Here is a 24,492-nt window from a genome sequence, read left to right as displayed (position 1 = left end):
ATTAGATCATCTTCAATGTGATCAGGAGTGCTGCTATATTTGTGGGTCACTTACTGTACTTGTGCTTATCTTCCATGCCAGTTATCACCATCCCTGTTTCCCATAGACTGTAAGCTGGCAGCCAGGTCCCTCTTACCGCTTTGTCTGTGTTATACCCAGTATTTTGTTCCCTATTGTAAAGTGCAATGGAATATGCTAGACTATAAAGTAAATGTTAATAATTACTCAATGTGTTTCTTATTACTGAGCCTTCTGCTTTGCTATATCATCGCAGAGTTGTCTTCTTGCTACATCAGGATTTTCACTTTACCTCGGTAATGTATTCCCCTCAGAAATGGACTACTTAAGATGCGCTGCAGGGTCTGTAAGTATGACTGACAGTAAGCTTACCTGTCATCCACACACAACTGCATATTAAACAAATGTCTGACCAGGCAAGAAATAACTACATTTACATTCAGTGTGCCTTACATCTGTATAGTTTCTTCTATAGCCACATTTGGGTTGGGTAGGTGTTACCGGTGACTGGGATCCCGGCGGTCAGCATTCCGACGCGGGGATCCTGGCTGCAGAATAGCGGGGGGGGGAGGGCGACTGCATCAAAGCCCCTTGCTGCAGGTGCCACAGGTTCTATTACCACTCCATGGATGTCGTGGACACCCACGAGTGGGAATAGTCTCTTGTAGTCAGCATGCCGACTGTCAGGATTTTCAGAGGCCGGGATGTAGGTGGAGATATTATGACCACCAGTCACTTAACTACATCCCCCACATTTATACATGTCATGTGCGTGGAGTCGGCCATTTTGCAGACAGCTATGAATATTAATGAGGGTATATACTGTACTGTCCAGATTAAGCGCAGTGTGTTTGTGAGAAACATTCTGGGACCTCCTAATGCTCCCTGTTATCAGGATGTTGGCTCTGTATGATCATGTGAGATCACTGTCAGGCATTCATAACACAGAGAAGGAGTGACACAATTTTATAGCTTTATTCTCAAGAATGCTGGATATATTAATAACTTTACATTGCAATTTATCGTGTACACAGTGCAGATAATACTACATTTGAGTTCGAGTAATGTTTAGGTTTATTATTACATAATGTTTTGTTTTTAGATAGTTGTTATGTGACGATTATTGAGACATTATATGGACTAATCTGTTACTTCTCCCAAGAATTGAGCACCAGGTCCATCTTTTATTTTAAGCATTCATATCTTAAAGATCTACAGGTGGAAATAATTATTTCACTTGTGATTCTGTGAGGAGATCTGGAAAACTTGAACTGTTGGGGATCCTTGATGACTGAGTTTGGGAACAACTGCGCTAATGTTTACTTTTCAGGACCAATTCTTGAAATTGTGTGCTCAAGCATGCTTTAGTTTACTGCAATATTTAAGCATACTATAAAGAACAATGATTGACATAAAATGTTTATTTTACTTCCAGTGTATACCTTCTGCTGTGGTAAATTTTGCGGTACTAAAGAACAAAGAAAATGTGGTAAGTCATTCACTTTTGCAAATTGCTATTAACCTCTTCTATATCAGCATGTAGTTTAATTGAAAAGCAATCTTAATATAAAGCACACAGATGCTAATTCTCATTGTTTTTAACTCAGACTGTTAAAATAGCAATAATACTAGTTGCAAAACATGTTTTGTGAAAGCCACTGCTTAATAAATCTAGAGCAGAGTGTGTGTTGACCTGTGGTTAACCAAAGACATACTCCAATACCAAGCAGAATGACGGCCACTCAACTCCTTTTACTTGTAGTAAACAAATTCCCATACTTACTGCATGTGTCCCAACACAAGATCACTGATATACTCTAGGAAAATTGTTTCATTTATTTATTTGTGTTACTGTAGCTGTATTTAATAAGTTTATAAATTGAGATAGTTTCTGCTGTACTATGGATGCAGAGTCACACTGACAAACAGGGGTACAGGGGAAACCCTCAGTGGGCTCCACTGCCTTAAGGCCCACAACCTCCTCTAGGGATAAGGTTCCAGACTCTGCACATGAGTTATACATATGTTACATTATACTGCACAGTACCAGTGCCGTTTCTTGCTGCGGGTGAGGCGTGTCGTCTCACGAGGCACCCGTCGCGGCACTTTTCAATGCTTTGGGTGCTCCCCCTCCTCCCTGTCATTAGTACTCCGCTCGGGGGGCAGAATGAAGCGTTTGCCGCAATACGTCATTTTGCGAAACTTCACCCCTTGAGCGGAGTACTATGACGGGGGGAGCAGGGTAGCTGCTGGTGGGCTGGTGCTGTACACACACATGACAACGAGCACTACACATCCCTGGCAACTAGCACACACTTCTGGCACTACACACCCCTGGCAACTAGCACACACTCCTGGCACTACACACCCCTGGCAACTAGCACACACTCCTGGCACTACACACCCCTGGCAACTAGCACACACACCTGGCAACTAGCACACACACCTGGCAACTAGCACACACTCCTGGCATTACACACCCCTGGCAACTAGCATTACACACCCCTGGCAACCTGCTTTACACACCCCTGGCAACTAGCATTACACACCCCTGGCATTACACACCCCTGAGCCCTGACAACGAGCATTACACACCCCTGGTAACTAGCATTACACACCCCTGGCAACTAGCATTACACACCCCTGATTCCTGACAATGAACATTACCCCTGGTAACTAGCATTACATACCCCTGAGTCCTGACAACAAGCATTACCCCTGGCAATGGTAATTTACAAGTAATTAGAAGCTTTACTGTAGGGCACAATGTATCACGGGCATTTCGGTGTGTGGCATAATATGGTGCATAGGGCATTACTGTGTGGGGCTAAATATGGTGGAATTATTATTTTGTTACCCTGTGGTGGCAGGGTCAAAAACATGGGTGTAAGGTAGACTTGTCAGGCGAGAACATACCCATCTTAGCAAGACCACACCCATTTAGCTAAATTTGGGTTTCTTATATCTATGGGGGGTGGGGGGCATTTTTAAATCTCGCACTAGGAGCCAAATTAGCTAGAAAACAGCCCTGTACAGTGCTATGGTGTATTTTCTACAGTGCATTTCTGTTATTAATGTGGTATGTTACCATGCACTAGCAGTATTTACCATATATATTAATCAAGGGCCCAGACAATGCACTTTCTAATGGTTAGCCAAGCCTCTGTGGTGGCTAGCCACGTGGGCCCTTCTTACCACTGCATTCTCCCGGTGGGCCCTTCATGCCACAGTCCGACACTGTATGGATATACAGTATATAACAAATATTAAAATATGTTATGATTGTCTACTAGAACAAAATGTGCAGATTCTCCTGTTTATACTTTAGTTTGCTAAATATAAAATCACATTTTTTTTTCTTCATTTTTTAGATTTCTCATTACCAGATTTTATTTGTGTCAGCTTTTTCTATTACTACCACCTGTCTAATATGGTTTGGTTGCAAACTTGCAATTAATCCAACTGCAATTAATGTAAGTAGCAGATTTGTTTATTACATTCTTAACTTCTCACCATTGTCATCTATACTGCATCCTGTAAAAAATATGTAATATAAAACACTGGACACAAAATAGGGTAAAATTGCTTAGCCCAAAAGTTTGCAACACAAAAAGAGGGTTTGACAATGTTGTGTAAGGCAATATGTAACAGTCCCTTCAAATTTACAGCCGTGGCAGAATATGAAATATAGCCAAAAGCTTAATTCTGTATCTGACCTCCGATAAGATACCTTATTAATACAAGTAAGCTCACTCTAAGCCAGATCCATACAGCCAGGTACTTTAGTAAGTGACCTCTCTCCCCTGTCCTGGAACTTAGAGATTTGGGCAAAAAAAAATTTCTAAAGAATAGACAACTCTTTCAAGCTATGTGACCTTTAACCACTTGCCTGGCATGGTTGCATCAGATGCGACAACACCAGCAAGTGCCTTATCTGATCTGGTCATGCAGGAAGTGACCTGTCCGATAGACAGCGTGTGCTGCTGCAGGGAAGAGAAACTTCCTGCTGCTTCCACCAATCTGGTCCTTCTGCCTCCCTGCACTCTCGCCCAGTGTTTGCCATGCAGCCGATCACTGCTGATCGCTCAGTACGGGTCATAGATCCACATTTGAAAGTAGTTTTCTCTGACGTCCTAAGTGGATGCTGGGGACTCCGTCAGGACCATGGGGATTAGCGGCTCCGCAGGAGACAGGGCACAAAACTAAAGCTTTAGGATCAGGTGGTGTGTACTGGCTCCTCCCCCTATGACCCTCCTCCAAGCCTCAGTTAGGTTTTTGTGCCCGTCCGAGCAGGGTGCAATCTAGGTGGCTCTCTTAAGGAGCTGCTTAGAAAAAGTTTTTAGGTTTCTTATTTTCAGTGAGTCCTGCTGGCAACAGGCTCACTGCATCGAGGGACTTAGGGGAGAGAAGTTCAACTCACCTGCGTGCAGGATGGATTGGCTTCTTAGGCTACTGGACACCATTAGCTCCAGAGGGAGTCGGAACACAGGTCTCACCCTGGGGTTCGTCCCGGAGCCGCGCCGCCGACCCCCCTTGCAGATGCTGAAGATTGAAGGTCCAGAAACCGGCGGCAGAAGGCTTTTCAGTCTTCATGAAGGTAGCGCACAGCACTGCAGCTGTGCGCCATTGTTGTCACACACTTCACACCAACGGTCACGGAGGGTGCAGGGCGTTGCTGGGGGCGCCCTGGGCAGCAATGTATAATACCTTATTCTGGCTAAAAATACATCACATATAGCCCCTGGAGGCTATATGGATGTATTTAACCCCTGCCAGGTCTCAGAAAAACGGGAGAAGAAGCCCGCCGAAAAGGGGGCGGGGCCTATTCTCCTCAGCACACAGCGCCATTTTCCCTCACAGAAATGCTGGTGGGAAGGCTCCCAGGCTCTCCCCTGCACTGCACTACAGAAACAGGGTTAAAACAGAGAGGGGGGGCACTTATTTGGCGATATGTATATATATATTAAAATGCTATAAGGGAAAAACACTTATATAAAGGTTGTCCCTGTATAATATAGCGTTTTTGGTGTGTGCTGGCAAACTCTCCCTCTGTCTCCCCAAAGGGCTAGTGGGGTCCTGTCCTCTATCAGAGCATTCCCTGTGTGTGTGCTGTGTGTCGGTACTTGTGTGTCGACATGTATGAGGACGATGTTGGTGAGGAGGCGGAGCAATTGCCGGTAATGGTGATGTCACTCTCTAGGGAGTCGACACCGGAATGGATGGCTTATTTGAGGAATTACGTGATAATGTCAACACGCTGCAAGGTCGGTTGACGACATGAGACGGCCGGCAAACCAATTAGTACCTGTCCAGGCGTCTAAAACACCGTCAGGGGCGTTAAAACGTCCTTTTTACCTCAGTCGGTCGACACAGACACGGACACTGACTCCAGTGTCGACGGTGAAGAAACAAACGTATTTTCCTTTAGGGTCACACGTTACTTGTTAAGGGCAATGAAGGAGATGTTACATATTTCTGATACTACAAGTACCACAAAAAAGGGTATTATGTGGAGTGTGAAAAAACTACATGTGGTTTTTCCTGAATCAGATAAATTAAATGAAGTGTGTGATGATGCGTGGGTTTCCCCCGATAGAAAATTATTGGCGGTATACCCTTTCCCGCCAGAAGTTATGGCGCGTTGGGAAACACACCTTAGGGTGGATAAGGCGCTCACACGCTTATGAAAACAAGTGGCGTTACCGTCTCCAGATACGGACGCCCTCAAGGAGCCAACTGATAGGAGGTTGGAAAATATCCTAAAAGTATATACACACATACTGGTGTTATACTGCGACCAGCGATCGCCTCAGCCTGGATGGGCAGCGCTGGGGTGGCTTGGTCGGATTCCCTGACTGGAAATATTGATACCCTTGACAGGGACAGTATTTTATTGACTATAGAGCATTTAAAAGATGCATTTCTATATATGCGAAACTCTGGCATCAAGAGTAAGTGCGATGTCCATATCTGCCAGACGATGTTTATGGACACGACTCTGTCAGAGGGGTTGGATACCCTGGACAGGGATACCGTATTGCTAACACTTAGCCATATTAAAGACGTCGTCTTATATATGCGGGATGCCCAGAGGGACATTTGCCTGCTGGGCTCTCGAATAAATGCAATGTCCATTTCTGCCAGGAGGGTCTTATGGACTCGGCAATGGACAGGGGATGCCGACTCTAAAAAACACATGGAGGTTTTGCCTTATAAGGGTGAGGAATTGTTTGGGGACGGTCTCTCGGACCTCGTATCCACAGCGACAGTTGGAAAGTCGACTTTCTTGCCATAGGTTTCCTCACAGCCTAAGAAAGCACCGTATTACCAAATGCAGTCCTTTCATTCTCAAAAAAGCAAGAGAGTTAGAGGTGCATCCTTTCTTGCCAGAGGCAGGGGTAGAGGAAAGTAGCTGCACCATGCAGCCAGTTCTCAGGAACAAAAGTCCTCCCCTGCTTCCACTAAGTCCACCGCATGACGCTGGGGCTCCACAGGCGGAGCCAGGAGCAGTGGGGGCGCGTCTCCGAAATTTCTGCAACCAGTGGGTTCGCTCACAAGTGGATCCTTGGGCTATACAAATTGTATCTCAGGGATACAAGCTGGAATTCGAAGTGACGCCCCCTCACCGTTACCTAAAATCCGCCTTGCCAGCTTCTCCCACGGGGAGGGAGATAGTCCTGACGGCTATTCACAAGCTGTACCTCCAGCAAGTGATAATAATGGTACCCCCCCTTCAGCAGGGAAGGGGTTACTATTCCACACTGTTTGTGGTACCGAAACCGGACGGTTTGGTAAGACCCATTCTAAATTTAAAATCCTTGAACATTTACATGAAAAAGTTCAAGTTCAAAATGGAATCGCTCAGAGTGGTCATTGCCAGCCTGGAAGAGGGGGAGTTTATGGTATCTCTGGACATCAAGGATGCGTACTTGCATGTCCCCATTTATCCGCCTCACCAGGAGTACCTCAGGTTTGTGGTACAGGACTGTCATTACCAATTCCAGACGTTGCCGTTTGGTCTATCCACGGCACCGAGAGTCTTTACCAAGGTAATGGCGGAGATGATGGTACTTCTCCGGAAGCAAGGAGTTACAGTTATCCCGTACTTGGACGATCTCCTCATTAAGGCGAGGTCCAGAGAGCAGTTGTTGGTCAGCGTAGCGCACTCTCAGGAAGTGTTGCTACGGCACGGCTGGATTCTGAATATTCCAAAGTCGCAGCTGATTCCTACGACGCGCCTGCCCTTCCTGGGCATGATTCTGGGCACAGAACAGAAGAAGGTATTTCTCCCGGAGGAGAAGGCTCAGGAGTTAGTGACCATGGTCAGGGATCTCCTGAAACCAAAGCAGGTGTCGGTGCATCACTGCACGCGAGTCCTGTGAAAGATGGTAGCGTCATACGAAGCCATTCCTTTCGGCAGGATCCATGCCAGGATCTTTCAGTGGGATCTGTTGGACAAGTGGTCCGGATCGCATCTTCAGATGCATCGGCTGATCGCCCTGTCCCCAAGGGCCAGGGTGTCTCTTCTGTGGTGGCTGCAGAGTGCTCATCTTCTCGAGGGCCGCAGGTTCGGCATACAGGACTGGGTCCTGGTGACCACGGATGCAAGCCTCCGCGGATGGGGGGCAGTCACTCAGGGAAGAAACTTCCAGGGGCTGTGGTCAAGTCAGGAGACTCGTCTGCACATAAACATACTGGAATTAAGGGCCATATACAATGCCCTGAGTCAAGCGGAGCCCCTGCTTCGAGACCAACCAGTGCTGATTCAGTCAGACAACATCACGGCAGTCGCCCCTGTAAACCGACAGGGCGGCACAAGAAGCAGGGTGGGCGATGGCGGAAGCCACAAGGATTCTTCGTTGGGCGGAGAATCACGTACAAGCACTGTCAGCAGTGTTCATTCCGGGAGTGGACAACTGGGAAGCAGACTTCCTCAGCAGGCACGACCTCCACCCGGGAGAGTGGGGACTTCATCCAGAAGTCTTCGAGCAGATTGCAAATCGGTGGGAACGGCCACAGGTGGACATGATTGCGTCTCGCCTAAACAAAAAGCTAAAAAAATATTGCGCCAGGTCAAGGGACCCTCAGGCGATAGCTGTGGACGCACTGGTAACTCCGTGGGTGTTCCAGTCGGTATATGTGTTTCCTCCTTTTCCTCTCATACACAAGGTACTGAGAATAGTAAGAAAAAGAGGAGTGAGAACGATACTCATTGTTCCGGATTGGCCAAGAAGGACTTGGTACCCAGAACTTCAAAAGATGGTCACAGAGGACCCATGGCCTCTGCCTTTCAGACAGGACCTGTTGCAGCAGGGGCCCTGTCTGTTCCAAGACTTACCGCGGCTGCGTTTGACGGCATGGCGGTTGAACGCCGGATCCTAGCGGAAAAGGGTATACCGGATGAAGTAATTCCTACGCTGATAAGAGCTAGGAAGGATGTGACAGCAAAGCATTATCACCGCATATGGCGGAAATATGTTGCTTGGTGTGAGGCCAGGAAGGCCCCTACAGAGGACTTCCAGTTGGGTCGTTTTCTGCATTTCCTACAGTCAGGTGTGACTATGGGCCTCAAATTAGGGTCCATAAAGGTTCAGATCTCGGCCCTATCCATTTTCTTTCAAAAAGAACTGGCTTCACTGCCTGAGGTTCAGATGTTTGTAAAGGGAGTGCTTCATATTCAGCCTCCTTTTGTGCCACCAGTGGCACCTTGGGATCTTAACGTTGTGTTGGATTTCCTGAAATCCCACTGGTTTGAGCCACTTAAGACCGTGGAGCTAAAATATCTCACGTGGAAAGTGGTCATGCTATTGGCCTTAGCTTCGGCTAGGCGTGTGTCATGTAAAAGCCCCTATCTGATCTTCCATATGGACAGGGCAGAATTGAGGACTCGTCCCCAATTTCTCCCTAAGGTGGTATCATCGTTTCATTTGAACCAACCTATTGTGGTGCCTGCGGCTACTAGGGACTTGAAGGATTCCAAGTTGCTGGACGTAGTCCGGGCTTTGAAAATTTATGTTTCCAGAACGGCGGGAGTCAGAAAGTCTGACTCGCTGTTTATTCTGTATGCAGCCAACAAGGTTGGCGCTCCTGCTTCGAAGCAGACTATTGCTCGCTGGATCTGTAGCACGATTCAGCTGGCTCACTCTGCGGCTGGATTGCCACATCCGAAATCAGTAAAAGCCCATTCCACAAGGAAGGTGGGCTCTTCTTGGGCGGCTGCCCGAGGGGTCTCGGCTTTACAGCTTTGCTGAGCTGCTACTTGGTCGGGTTCGAACACATTTGCTAAGTTCTACAAGTTTGATACCCTGGCTGAGGAGGACCTTGAGTTTGCTCATTCGGTGCTGCAGAGTCGTCCGCACTCTCCCGCCCGTTTGGGAGCTTTGGTATAATCCCCATGGTCCTTACGGAGTCCCCAGCATCCACTAGGACGTCAGAGAAAATAAGAATTTACTCACCGGTAATTCTATTTCTCGTAGTCCGTAGTGGATGCTGGGCGCCCATCCCAAGTGCGGACTTCTTCTGCAATACGTGTATATAGTTATTGCTTACTAAAGGGTTATTGTTATGAGCCATCCGTTGATTGAGGCTCAGTTGTTGTTCATACTGTTAACTGGGTATGGTTATCACAAGTTATACGGTGTGATTGGTGTGGCTGGTATGAGTCTTACCCTGGATTCCAAATCCTTTCCTTGTAGTGTCAGCTCTTCCGGGCACAGTTTCCCTAACTGAGGTCTGGAGGAGGGGCATAGAGGGAGGAGCCAGTGCACACCAGATAGTACCTAATCTTTCTTTTAGAATGCCCAGTCTCCTGCGGAGCCCGTCTATTCCCCATGGTCCTTACGGAGTCCCCAGCATCCACTACGGACTACGAGAAATAGAATTACCGGTGAGTAAATTCTTATTTTCGGGAACATCGACTTAATATCCTGAAAAAATATCCGTTCCACAGTGTGTCCAGACACATTATGGAAGAACATGGAGGTCACATTAAGGGACTCACAGTAATGGGGGTTCAACACATTAAGAATACAAAAAGAGGGGGAGATAGATATAGAACCCTCAGTTTCAAAGAGGCCTTGTGGATATTCAAATTGAAAACCATATATCCATATGGATTGAATGAGAATATCGATTTTGAATCGTTCATGTAATAGCATCAAAAATTGTGAAGGATTTTCATTGTTAGACATTTAGAAATAGGTTCTGGTTTAGGGATCAAGTGACCCATAGGAAATAGGGAAAGTACGTTTAGCATTAAAATAGTGGTATATACGGCATGAATTACAAGTGCCGACTATATCATAAGAGGTGTAGGTATTATAGAGGGTAAATGTACAAGGGATTTTTATGCAAGCCCACAAAGTTATTTTTAGGTGCTGTGTTGCACATATTAATGGTGAAACAACATACACTAAGTAGTGACATGGAATTGAGAATGGGAAGGATCAGACAACTATCGTTCGGATTGTCGGCTTTTATTATTCAAACATCTGGGGTCTAATCTACGGAGAACCTTTGTTAGTGCCGCATAATTCAGTACCATATAACCTTGTGGTTGCGGGATAGAGTTTCAGGGAAGATATGGCATTGTTCTCGGGTGGGAATTGAAGACTCAGATGTAGGAAGGATGATGATAGTGAAGGGGAGGGGAAGAATTTGGGTATGTGTGTACATGTATCTGGGGTTGTAAACAACCGATAGCCTAGTGGTTAGAATGTCAGCTTAGCGTTGAGAAGGTCCAGTGTTCGATACCCATATGGATGTGTTTTATAATTCATTATATCATTATTGTTATTATTATTTCTCTATCGTCCTAGTGGATGCTGGGGTTCCTGAAAGGACCATGGGGAATAGCGGCTCCGCAGGAGACAGGGCACAAAAAGTAAAGCTTTTTCCGATCAGGTGGTGTGCACTGGCTCCTCCCCCTATGACCCTCCTCCAGACTCCAGTTAGATTTTTGTGCCCGGCCGAGAAGGGTGCAATCTAGGTGGCTCTCCTAAAGAGCTGCTTAGAAAAAGTTTAGCTAGGTTTTTTATTTTACAGTGATTCCTGCTGGCAACAGGATCACTGCAGTGAGGGACTGAGGGGAGAAGGAGTCAACTCACCTGCGTGCAGGATGGATTGGCTTCTTGGCTACTGGACATCAAGCTCCAGAGGGACGATCACGGGTACAGCCTGGATGGTCACCGGAGCCACGCCGCCGGCCCCCTTGCAGATGCTGAAGACAGAAGAGGTCCAGAATCGGCGGCTGAAGACTCCTGCAGTCTTCAAAAGGTAGCGCACAGCACTGCAGCTGTGCGCCATTTTCCTCTCAGCACACTTCACACGGCAGTCACTGAGGGTGCAGGGCGCTGGGAGGGGGGCGCCCTGGGAGGCAAAATGATTACCTATAAAGGCTAAAAATACCTCACATATAGCCCTAGAGGCTATATGGAGATATTTAACCCCTGCCTGATTTCTCTAAATAGCGGGAGACGAGCCCGCCAGAAAAGGGGCGGGGCCTATCTCCTCAGCACACGGCGCCATTTCCTCTCACAGTTCCGCTGGTCAGGACGGCTCCCAAGTCTCTCCCCTGCACTGCACTACAGAAACAGGGTAAAACAGAGAGGGGGGGGCACATTTATGGCGATAATTTGATATAACAAAGCAGCTATAAGGGAGCACTTATTATAAGGCTATCCCTGATATATATATAGCGCTTTTGGTGTGTGCTGGCAAACTCTCCCTCTGTCTCCCCAAAGGGCTAGTGGGTCCTGTCTTCGTTAGGAGCATTCCCTGTGTGTCTGCTGTGTGTCGGTACGTGTGTGTCGACATGTATGAGGACGATATTGGTGTGGAGGCGGAGCAATTGCCAAATATGAGGATGTCACCCCCTAGGGAGTCGACACCGGAATGGATGCCTTTATTTATGGAACTACGGGATAGTGTCAACACGCTAAAGCAGTCGTTTGACGACATGAGGCGGCCGGACAATCAATTAGTGCCTGTCCAGGCGACTCAAACACCGTCAGGGGCTGTGAAACGCCCTTTGCCTCAGTCGGTCGACACAGACCCAGACACAGGCGATGACTCCAGTGGTGACGGTGACGAATCAACCGTATTTTCCAGTAGGGCCACACGTTATATGATTTTGGCAATGAAGGAGGCGTTACATTTAGCTGATACTACAGGTACCACTAAACAGGGTATTATGTGGGGTATGAAAAAACTACCTATAGTTTTTCCTGAATCAGAAGAATTAAATGACGTGTGTAATGAAGCGTGGGTTGCCCCTGATAAAAAACTGATAATTTCAAAGAAATTATTGGCATTATACCCTTTCCCGCCAGAGGTTAGGGAGCGCTGGGAAACACCTCCTAGGGTGGACAAGGCGCTAACACGCTTATCTAAACAAGTGGCGTTACCCTCTCCTGAGACGGCCGCACTTAAAGATCCATCAGATAGGAGGATGGAAAATATCCAAAAAAGTATATACACACATGCAGGTGTTATACTACGACCAGCTGTAGCGACTGCCTGGATGGGCAGTGCTGGGGTAGTTTGGTCAGAGTCCCTGATTGAAAATATTGATACCCTGGACAGGGACAATATTTTACTGTCGTTAGAACAAATAAAGGATGCATTTCTTTATATGCGTGATGCACAGAGGGATATCTGCACACTGGCATCACGGGTAAGTGCTATGTCCATTTCGGCCAGAAGAGCTTTATGGACGCGACAGTGGTCAGGTGATGCGGATTCAAAACGGCATATGGAAGTTTTGCCGTATAAAGGGGAGGAGTTATTTGGAGTCGGTCTATCAGATTTGGTGGCCACGGCTACAGCCGGGAAATCCACCTTTCTACCTCAAGTCACTCCCCCACAGAAAAAGGCACCGACTTTTCAACCGCAGCCCTTTCGTTCCTTTAAAAATAAGAGAGAAAAGGGCTATTCATATCTGCCACGAGGCAAAGGTCGAGGGAAGAGACAGCAACACGCAGCTCCTTCCCAGGAACAGAAGCCCTCCCCGGCTTCTACAAAAGCCTCAGCATGACGCTGGGGCTTCTCAAGCGGACTCGGGGATGGTGGGCGGTCGTCTCAAAAATTACAGCGCGCAGTGGGCTCACTCGCAGGTAGATCCCTGGATCCTGCAGATAATATCTCAAGGGTACAGGTTGGAATTAGAGACGGATCCACCTCGCCGTTTCCTGAAGTCTGCTTTACCAACGTCCCCCTCCGAAAGGGAGACGGTTTTGGAAGCCATTCACAAGCTGTACTCTCAGCAGGTGATAGTCAAGGTACCTCTTCTACAACAAGGGAAGGGGTATTATTCCACTCTTTTTGTGGTACCGAAGCCGGATGGCTCGGTAAGGCCTATTCTAAATCTGAAGTCCTTGAACCTGTACATAAAGAAGTTCAAGTTCAAAATGGAGTCACTCAGAGCAGTGATAGCGAACCTGGAAGAGGGGGACTTTATGGTATCCTTGGACATCAAGGATGCGTATCTCCACGTTCCAATTTACCCCTCACACCAGGGGTACCTCAGGTTCGTTGTACAAAACTGTCACTATCAGTTTCAGACGCTGCCGTTCGGATTGTCCACGGCACCTCGGATCTTTACAAAGGTAATGGCCGAGATGATGATTCTTCTTCGAAGAAAAGGCGTATTAATTATCCCATACTTGGACGATCTCCTAATAAGGGCGAGGTCCAGAGAACAGCTAGAGATGGGATTAGCACTGTCTCAAGAAGTGCTAAAACAGCACGGGTGGATTCTGAATATTCCAAAATCCCAGTTAATGCCGACAACTCGTCTGCTGTTCCTAGGGATGATTCTGGACACGGTTCAGAAAAAGGTTTTTCTCCCGGAGGAAAAAGCCAAGGAGTTATCCGAGCTTGTCAGGAACCTCCTAAAACCAGGAAAGGTGTCTGTACATCAATGCACAAGAGTCCTGGGAAAAATGGTGGCTTCTTACGAAGCAATTCCATTCGGCAGATTCCACGCAAGAATTTTCCAAAGGGATCTGTTGGACAAATGGTCAGGGTCGCATCTTCAGATGCACCTACGGATAACCCTGTCTCCAAGGACAAGGGTGTCTCTTCTGTGGTGGTTGCAGAGTCCTCATCTATTGGAGGGCCGCAGATTCGGCATACAGGATTGGATCCTGGTGACCACGGACGCCAGCCTGAGAGGCTGGGGAGCAGTCACACAAGGAAGAAACTTCCAGGGAGTATGGACGAGCCTGGAAACGTCTCTTCACATAAACATTCTGGAACTAAGAGCAATATACAATGCTCTAAGCCAGGCAGAACCTCTGCTTCAGAGAAAACCGGTGTTGATCCAGTCGGACAACATCACGGCAGTCGCCCATGTGAACAGACAGGGCGGCACAAGAAGCAGGAGTGCAATGGCAGAAGCTGCAAGGATTCTTCGCTGGGCAGAGAATCATGTGATAGCGCTATCAGCAGTGTTCATCCCGGGAGTGGACAACTGGGAAGCAGACTTCCTCAGCAGACACGATCTTCACCCGGGAGAGTGGGGACTTCATCCAGAAGTCTTCCACATGCTGGTAACCCGTTGGGAAAGACCAATGGTGGACATGATGGCGTCTCGCCTCAACAAAAAACTGGACAGGTATTGCGACAGGTCAAGAGATCCGCAGGCAATAGCTGTGGACGCGCTGGTAACGCCTTGGGTGTACCAGTCGGTGTATGTGTTTCCTCCTCTGCCTCTCATACCAAAAGTATTGAGAATTATACGGCAAAGAGGCGTAAGAACGATACTAGTGGTTCCGGATTGGCCAAGAAGGACTTGGTACCCGGAACTTCAAGAGATGATCACGGAAGATCCGTGGCCTCTACCTCTAAGGAGGGACTTGCTTCAGCAGGGTCCCTGTCTGTTTCAAGACTTACCGCGGCTGCGTTTGACGGCATGGCGGTTGAACGCCGGATCCTAATGGAAAAAGGCATGCCGGAAGAAGTCATTCCTACTTTGATTAAAGCAAGGAAAGAAGTAACCGTGCAACATTATCACCGAATTTGGCGAAAATATGTTGCGTGGTGCGAAGATCGGAGTGCTCCGACGGAGGAATTTCAACTGGGTCGATTCCTACATTTCCTGCAATCAGGATTGTCTATGGGTCTCAAATTGGGATCTATTAAGGTTCAAATTTCGGCCCTGTCGATTTTCTTTCAAAAAGAATTGGCTTCAGTCCCTGAAGTCCAGACCTTTGTGAAGGGAGTGCTGCATATACAGCCTCCTGTGGTGCCTCCAGTGGCACCGTGGGATCTCAATGTAGTTTTGGATTTTCTAAAATCTCATTGGTTTGAACCACTAAATAAGGTGGATTTGAAATATCTCACTTGGAAAGTGACCATGCTTCTAGCCCTGGCTTCTGCCAGGAGAGTGTCAGAATTGGCAGCTTTATCTTACAAAAGCCCATATCTGATTTTCCATTCGGACAGGGCAGAACTGCGGACTCGTCCGCATTTTCTCCCTAAGGTGGTGTCAGCATTTCATCTGAACCAGCCTATTGTAGTGCCTGCGGCTACAAGTGACTTGGAGGACTCCAAGTTACTGGACGTTGTCAGAGCATTAAAAATATATATTGCAAGAACAGCTGGAGTCAGAAAATCTGACTCGTTGTTTATATTGTATGCACCCAACAAGATGGGTGCTCCTGCGTCTAAGCAGACGATTGCTCGTTGGATCTGTAGCACAATCCAACTGGCACATTCTGTGGCAGGCCTGCCACAGCCTAAATCTGTAAAGGCCCACTCCACAAGGAAGGTGGGCTCATCTTGGGCGGCTGCCCGAGGGGTCTCGGCATTACAACTTTGCCGAGCAGCTACGTGGTCAGGGGAGAACACGTTTGTAAAATTTTACAAATTTGATACTCTGGCTAAGGAGGACCTGGAGTTCTCTCATTCGGTGCTGCAGAGTCATCCGCACTCTCCCGCCCGTTTGGGAGCTTTGGTATAATCCCCATGGTCCTTTCAGGAACCCCAGCATCCACTAGGACGATAGAGAAAATAAGATTTTACTTACCGATAAATCTATTTCTCGGAGTCCGTAGTGGATGCTGGGCGCCCATCCCAAGTGCGGATTATCTGCATAAATTGTACATAGTTATTGTTAACTTATTCGGGTTATTGTTGTAGGAAGCCATCTTTCAGAGGCTCCGCTGTTATCATACTGTTAACTGGGTTTAGATCACAAGTTGTACGGTGTGATTGGTGTGGCTGGTATGAGTCTTACCCGGGATTCAAAATCCTCCCTTATTGTGTACGCTCGTCCGGGCACAGTACCTAACTGGAGTCTGGAGGAGGGTCATAGGGGGAGGAGCCAGTGCACACCACCTGATCGGAAAAAGCTTTACTTTTTGTGCCCTGTCTCCTGCGGAGCCGCTATTCCCCATGGTCCTTTCAGGAACCCCAGCATCCACTACGGACTCCGAGAAATAGATTTATCGGTAAGTAAAATCTTATTTTTCTGCAGTTCAAGAATTATATACAGGTTGAGTATCCCATATCCAAATATTCCGAAATACGGAATATTCCGAAATACGGACTTTTTTGAGTGAGAGTGAGATAGTGAAATCTTTGTTTTTTGATGACTCAATGTACACAAACTTTGTTTAAAACACAAAGTTATTAAAAATATTGTATTAAATGGCCTTCAGGCTGTGTGTATAAGGTGTATATGAAACATAAATGAATTGTGTGAATGTACACACACTTTGTTTAATGTACAAAGTTATAAAAAATATTGGCTAAAATGACCTTCAGGCTGTGTGTATAAGGGGTATATGAATATTAAATGCATTCTGTGCTTAGATTTAGGTCCCATCACCATGATATCTCATTAGGATATGCAATTATTCCAAAATACGGAAAAATCCGATATCCAAAATACCTCTGGTCTCAAGCATTTTGGATAAGGGATACTCAACCTGTATTATATATATTTTTTTATATATGTATATATATATATATATATATATATGTTTTTTGATATGTAAAATATGTCTCTCCTTGACAAATAGAGTTTTTATTTATTGTATTCAGTATGGAGTTGTGTAGAAACACTATGCTGAATGGTAAAGATCTATTATATATGATGTATTACACCTGTGTATATATCTGGACGAATGGAAAAGGGCAACCAATTAGGATGATCAGGTATATAAAGCAATCTAAATACAAAGCATATTACTCTTTGAGGAAGCACCCAGGTGCGAAACTAGTTAGAGGGAAAATTTGCTGATCATTCTACAAATTCCTACAACTGATGGTGATCTGGTCCATAAGCTGGGAACCAAGGACGGCCAAACGTGACTCCTTAAATCACAAACCGGACGGCTGGGTCTTCTGCAACGAGGACGCAGCCAACCAGCTGATGGGGAGAGTCAGATCTGCACAGCCGTCCGTATACAAGCGGCTCCAGCTTCCCGTGCTCTGTTGAGCGGACATAGACGGGTGAGAGACAGCACCACACACCGCTGAGTGCAGCGCAAGCTCCTGCAAAACAGCCAGTTGGGCTGCAGTGGTAAGCTGCCATACATGGCACATAAGCAGCAATCACATTACGGTGCTCTCAGGATCGTTTGCACATAACGTGGGACACCATACTTAGTGCCACTGCTTGTATATACAAGAGAATGCACCTTAAAACTGAAAAGCATACGAGTGTGCAAAAGTTTTCATACCATTTTAAGAAACATATATATCATGTAACAATAAGCTGTGTGCATACAGCATATGAGTGGTAACCACAATTTGGGACAGCATCTTTAAACACAATTGTTTTTACAATATCTACATGGATAACATTTTAAAGTTAAATCGCACTTTTTTATGAAAGATGTATACTTAAGATTGGATACTATCTAGAGTGTTCATAAGTATTCATACTACATGTGGTAATATATATCAGGTGTTTTCCATTGTTATAGCAATTGGGAAACGTATTTGATGACTTGTACACATGAATTCTATATCGTAAAAGCAGAACGTTAACCAATTTTTTAATATATATATTTTTTATTGAATAAATAAATCAATCAGATGGTTATATATTATACAGGAGTTTTCATTCATATATGCACCATTTAGTATTTTAGCGCAAAACAGTCATTTTTTTGTTCTTTAACTTAGAGATTTGGGCAAAAAAAAATTTCTAAAGAATTGACAACTCTTTCAAGCTATGTGACCCTTAACCACTTGCCTGGCATGGTTGCATCAGATGCGACCACACCAGCAAGTGCCTAATCTGATCTGGTCATGCAGATAATGACCTGTCAGATAGACAGCGTGTGCTGCTGCAGGGAAGAGAAACTTCCTGCTGCTTCCACCAATCTGGTCCCTCTGCCTCCCTGCACTCTCCCCCAGTGTTTGCCATGCCATCACTGCTGATCGGTCAGTACGGCAGGACCCCCTACCCGGTGGTTGCAGACAATAGTAGCTGCTCGGGAAATGTAAATTGAACCCCCCCCCCACCCCAGCCCCCTGAGTGTGCAGCCCCTGTTGATGCTAATGGCGTACACTCTCAACACTTGCTCTGACTTCCTCATGTTTCTTATAGACCAATGTATGTCCGTGCCAAATTTTACTAAATTATAGCAATTACTTTAAAAGTAAAAAAGAAAAACGTTAGGGCCTATAGTGAGTGAAACTCCCTGTATTTTAATTTAAAAGATGGGTTTTGAAAGCCCTTTTCCTTTTTGAGCATACCAAACTTCTGCTAGCAGTTGTGACAGCCATTTTGTGGTCTGAACCAGTAAGCCTTAAACTACAGTCTACCAAGTCACCAGAAATTTGTAACAGCTCTGTGGCACTAGTTCATAGTGAATCGAAAAAGCTAAATATTTGTTAAACCTGCAATATTTGCTGCCTCCACTGTACTTATTTCTGCAAACTTGGTAACAGTGCCGTAACTAGGCATTTTGGCGCTGTGTGCAAGAAACGACATTGGCGCCCCCCCTCCCCCATGTAAGATAGGGGCAGTGCGCGTCGTAGGCGCGCGAAAAATATATAGGGGCGTGGCTTCATGGGGAAGGGGCGTGGCCACAAAATAATAGCAATTCATACTACGGTGCACAGTAGTCTCTATTATTCAAATTACGCTGCACAGTAGCGCCACTACACCAGGTAGAGCCCCTTTTATACATTACAGCAGACCGCATCCCCCTTTTTACACATTACGGCAGCCAGTCCCCCTTTTTACACATTGCGGCAGCCAGTCCCCCTTTTTACACATTGCGGCAGCCAGGCCCCCTTTTTTACACATTACGGCAGACAACGTCTTCTTTTTTACACATTGCGGCAGCCAGGCCCCCTTTTTCTCTATCGTCCTAGTGGATGCTGGGGTTCCTGAAAGGACCATGGGGAATAGCGGCTCCGCAGGAGACAGGGCACAAAAAGTAAAGCTTTAGGATCAGGTGGTGTGCACTGGCTCCTCCCCCTATGACCCTCCTCCAAGCCAGTTAGATTTTTGTGCCCGGCCGAGAAGGGTGCAATCTAGGTGGCTCTCCTAAAGAGCTGCTTAGGAAAGTTTAGCTTAGGTTTTTTATTTTACAGTGAGTCCTGCTGGCAACAGGATCACTGCAACGAGGGACTTAGGGGAGAAGAAGTGAACTCACCTGCGTGCAGGATGGATTGGCTTCTTGGCTACTGGACATCAGCTCCAGAGGGACGATCACAGGTACAGCCTGGATGGTCACCGGAGCCTTGCCGCCGGCCCCCTTGCAGATGCTGAAGTAAGAAGAGGTCCAGAATCGGCGGCAGAAGACTCCTCAGTCTTCTAAAGGTAGCGCACAGCACTGCAGCTGTGCGCCATTTTCCTCTCAGCACACTTCACACGGCAGTCACTGAGGGTGCAGGGCGCTGGGAGGGGGGCGCCCTGGGAGGCAAATGAATACCTAATTTGGCTAAAAATACCTCACATATAGCCTCCGGAGGCTATATGGAGATATTTAACCCCTGCCAGAATCCGTTAAGAGCGGGAGACGAGGCCGCCGAAAAAGGGGCGGGGCCTATCTCCTCAGCACACAGCGCCATTTTCCCTCACAGAAAGGCTGGAGGGAAGGCTCCCAGGCTCTCCCCTGCACTGCACTACAGAAACAGGGTTAAAACAGAGAGGGGGGGCACTAATTTGGCGATATGCTTATATATATATTAAGATGCTATAAGGGAAAACACTTATATAAGGTTGTCCCTATATAATTATAGCGTTTTGGTGTGTGCTGGCAAACTCTCCCTCTGTCTCTCCAAAGGGCTAGTGGGTCCTGTCCTCTATCAGAGCATTCCCTGTGTGTGTGCTGTGTGTCGGTACGTGTGTGTCGACAGGTAGGAGGACGATGTTGGTGAGGAGGCGGAGCAATTGCCTGTAATGGTGATGTCACTCTCTAGGGAGTCGACACCGGAATGGATGGCTTATTTAGGAAATTACGTGATAATGTCAACACGCTGCAAGGTCGGTTGACGACATGAGACGGCCGACAAACAATTAGTACGGTCCAGACGTCTCAAAAACACCGTCAAGGGTTTTTAAAACGCCCGTTTACTTTAGTCGGTCGACACAGACACAGACAGGGACACTGAATCCAGTGTCGACGGTGAATAAACAAACGTATTCCTTATTAGGGCCACACGTTAAAGGCAATGAAGGAGGTGTTACGTATTTCTGATACTACAAGTACCACAAAAGAGGGTATTATGTGGGATGTGAAAAAACTACCATAGTTTTTCCTGAATCAGATAAATTAAATAAAGTGTGTGATGATGCGTGGGTTCCCCCCGATAGAAAATTATGGGCGGTATACCCTTTTCCCGCCAGAAGTTAGGGCGCGTTGGGAAACACCCTTTAAGGTGGATAAGGCGCTCACACGCTTATCAAAACAAGTGGCGGTACCGTCTATAGATAGGGCCGTCCTCAAGGACCAGCTGACAAGGCTGGAAAATATAATGAAAAGTATATACACACATACTGGTGTTATACTGCGGCCAGCGATCGCCTCAGCCTGGATGTGCAGAGCTAGGGTGGCTTGGTCGGATTCCCTGACTAAAAATATTGATACCCTTGACAGGGACAGTATTTTATTGACTATAGAGCATTTCTATATATGCGAGATGCACAGAGGGATATTTGCACTCTGGCATCATGAATAAACGCGATGTCCATAACTGCCAGAAGATGTTATGGACACGACAGTGGTCAGGTGATGCAGATTCCAAACGGCACAGTATGGCCGTATACAGGAAGAGGACTTGTTTGGGGTCGGTCCATCGGACCTGGTGGTCACGGCAACTGCTGGAAAATCCACCGTTTTTTACCCTAAGTCACATCTCTGCAGAAAAAGACACCGTCTTTTCAGCCTCAGTCCTCTCGTCCCTATAAGATCATATCTGCCCAGGGATAGAGGAAAGGGAAGAAGACTGCAGCAGGCAGCCCATTCCCAGGAACAGAAGCGTTCCACCGCGTCTGACAAGTTCTCAGCATGGCGCTGAGACCGTACAGGACCCCTGGATCCTACAAGTAGTATCCCGGGGGTACAGATGGGAATGTCGAGACGTTTCCCCTTCGCAGGCTCCTGAAGTCTGCTTTACCAAGTCTCCCTCCGACAAGGAGGTAGTATGGGAAAAAAATTCACAAGCTGTATTCCCAGCAGGTGATAATTAAATTACCCCTCCTACTACAGAAAAGGGGTATTATTCCACACTATATTGTGGTACTGAAGCCAGAAGGCTAGGTGAGACTTATTCTAAAAAATTTTTTTTTGAACACTTACAAAGGTTCAAATCAAGATGAAGTCACTCAGAGCAGTGATAACGAACCAGGAATAAGGGGACTATATAGTGTCCCGGGACATCAGGGATGCTTACCTCTATGTCCAAAATTTGCCCTTCTCACTAAGGGTACCTCAGGTTCGTGGTGCAGAACTGTCACTATCAGTTTCAGACGCTGCCGTTTGGATTGTCCACGGCACCCTGGGGTCTTTACCAAGGTAATGGCCGAATTGATGATTCTTCTTCGAAGAAAAGGCGTCTTAATTATCCCTTACTTGGACGATCTCCTGATAGGGGCATAGTCCAGGGAACAGTTGGAGGTCGGAGTAGCACTATCTCGGATACTGCTAAAATCAGCACGGGTGGATTCTAAATATTCCAAAATCGCAGCTGATCCCGACGACACGTCTGCTGTGCCTAGGGATGATTCTGGACACAGTCCAGAAAAAGGTGTTTCTCCCGGAAGAGAAAGCCAGGGAGTTATCCGAGCAAGTCAGGAACCTCCTAAAAACAGTGCATCATTGCACAAGGGTCCTGGTAAAAATGGTGGCTTCCTACGAAGCAATTCCATTCGGCAGATTTCACGTAAGAACTTTTCAGTGGGATCTGCTGGACAAATGGTCCGGATCGCATCTTCAGATGCATCAGCGGATAACCCAATATCCAAGGACAAGGGTGTCTCTCCTGTGGTGGTTATAGAGTGCTCATCTTCTAGAGGGCAGCAGATTCGGCATTCAGGATTGGATGCTGGTAACCACGGAGCCCAGCCTGAGAGGCTGGGGAGCAGTCACACAAGGAAAAAATTTCCAGGGAGTGTGATCAAGTATGGAGACTTTTCTCCACATAAATATACTGGAGCTAAGGGTAAATTTATAATGCTCTAAGCTTAGCAAGACCTCTGCTTCAAGGTCAGCCGGTATTGATCCAGTGGGAAAAACATCACGGCAGTCGCCCACGTAAACAGACAGGGCGACACAAGAAGCAGGAGGGCAATGGCAGAAACTGCAAGGACTTTTCGCTGGGCGGAAAATCATGTGATAACACTGTCAGCAGTTTTTCATCCCGGGAATGGAAACTGGGAAGCAGACTTCCTCAGCACGACCTCCACCCGGGAGAGTGGAAACTTCATTGAGAAGTTTTTTCCACATGATTGTAAACCGTTGGGAAATACCAAAGGTGGACATGATGGCGTCCCGTCTGAACAAAAAACGGGACAGGTATTGCGCCAGGTCAAGAGACCCTCAGGCAATAGATGTGGACGTTCTGGTAACACCGTGGGTGTACCAGTCGGTGTATGTGTTCCCTCCTCTGCTTCTCATACCTAAGGTGCTGAGAATTATAAGACGTAGAGGAGTAAGAACTATACTCATGGCTCCGGATTGGCCAAGAAGGACTTGGTACCCGGAACTTCAAGAGATGCTTACAGAGGTCTTATGGCCTCTGCCGCTAAGAAGGGACTTGCTTCAGCAAGTACCATGTCTGTTCCAAGACTTACCGCAGCTGCGTTTGTCGGCATGGCGATGGAAAGCCGGATCCTAAGGGAAAAAAGGCATTCCGGAAGAGGTCATTCCTACCCTGGTCAAAGCCAGAAAGGAGGTGACCGCACAACATTATCACCACGTGTGGCGAAAATATGTTGCGTGGTGTGAGGCCAGGAAGGCCCACAAAGAAATTTCAACTCGGTCGTTTCCTGCATTTCCTGAAAACAGGAGTGTCTATGGGCCTCAAATTGGGGTCCATTAAGGTTCAAATTCGGCCCTGTAAATTTTCTTCCAGAAAGAATTGGCTTCAGTTCCTGAAGTCCAGAAGTTTGTCAAGGGAGTATTGCATATACAAACCCCTTTTTTGTGCCTCCAGTGGCACTGCGGAATCTCAACGTAGTTCTGGGATTCCTCAAATCACATTGGTTTAAAACCAGTCAAATATGTGGATTTGAAGCATCTCACATAAAAAGTGACCATGCTCTTGGCCCTGGCCTGGACCAGGCGAGTGTCAAATTGGTGGTTTTTTTCTCAAAAAAGCCCATATCTGTTTGTCCATTCGGACAGGGCAGAGCTGCGGACTCGTCCCCAGTTCTCTCCCTAAGGTGGTGTCAGTGTTTCACCTGAACCAGCTTATTGTGGTGCCTTGCACCTACTAGGGACTTGGAGGACTCCAAGTTGCTAGGAGTTGTCAGGGCCCTGAAAATATGTTCCAGGACAGCTGGAGTCAGAAAATCTGACTCGCTGTTTATACTGTATGCACCCAACAAGTTGGGTGCGCCTGCTTCTAAGCAGGCGATTGCTCGTTGGATTTGTAACACAATTCAACTTGCACATTCTGAGGCAGGCCTGCCACAGTCTAAATCGGTTAAGGCCCATTCCACAAGGAAGGTGGGCTCATCTTGGGCGGCTGCCCGAGAGGTCTCGGCATTACAACTCTGCCGAGCAGCTACGTGGTCAGGGGAGAACACGTTTGTAAAATTCTACAAATTTGATATCCTGGCAAAAGAGGACCTGGAGTTCTCTCATTCGGTGCTGCAGAGTCATCCGCACTCTCCCGCCCGTTTGGGAGCTTTGGTATAATCCCCATGGTCCTTTCAGGAACCCCAGCATCCACTAGGACGATAGAGAAAATAAGAATTTACTTACCGATAATTCTATTTCTCGGAGTCCGTAGTGGATGCTGGGCGCCCATCCCAAGTGCGGATTATCTGCAATACTTGTACAT

The 24,492-nt window shown here is 46.9% G+C and overlaps 1 protein-coding gene across 8 annotated transcripts in view; it reads left to right on the top strand.

The window, feature by feature from the left end:
* The window catches only part of MLC1 (modulator of VRAC current 1), a 171,114-nt gene that overhangs the window by 28,273 nt on the left and 118,349 nt on the right, over window positions 1-24,492 (top strand). For 7 of the 8 annotated variants that reach the window (XM_063927139.1, XM_063927137.1, XM_063927138.1 and 4 more), the window contains 3 exons: window positions 275-364; window positions 1,454-1,507; window positions 3,390-3,491. In XM_063927139.1, coding sequence (XP_063783209.1) covers window positions 275-364; window positions 1,454-1,507; window positions 3,390-3,491 — 246 coding nt within the window. The remainder of the gene's footprint in view (window positions 1-274; window positions 365-1,453; window positions 1,508-3,389; window positions 3,492-24,492) is intronic. The other variant, XM_063927136.1, reaches the window with a different exon arrangement.

This window comes from Pseudophryne corroboree, chromosome 6 (genome assembly GCF_028390025.1).
Source record: "Pseudophryne corroboree isolate aPseCor3 chromosome 6, aPseCor3.hap2, whole genome shotgun sequence".
NCBI lineage: Eukaryota > Metazoa > Chordata > Amphibia > Anura > Myobatrachidae > Pseudophryne > Pseudophryne corroboree.
This window is presented reverse-complemented; position numbering and strand designations above follow the sequence as displayed.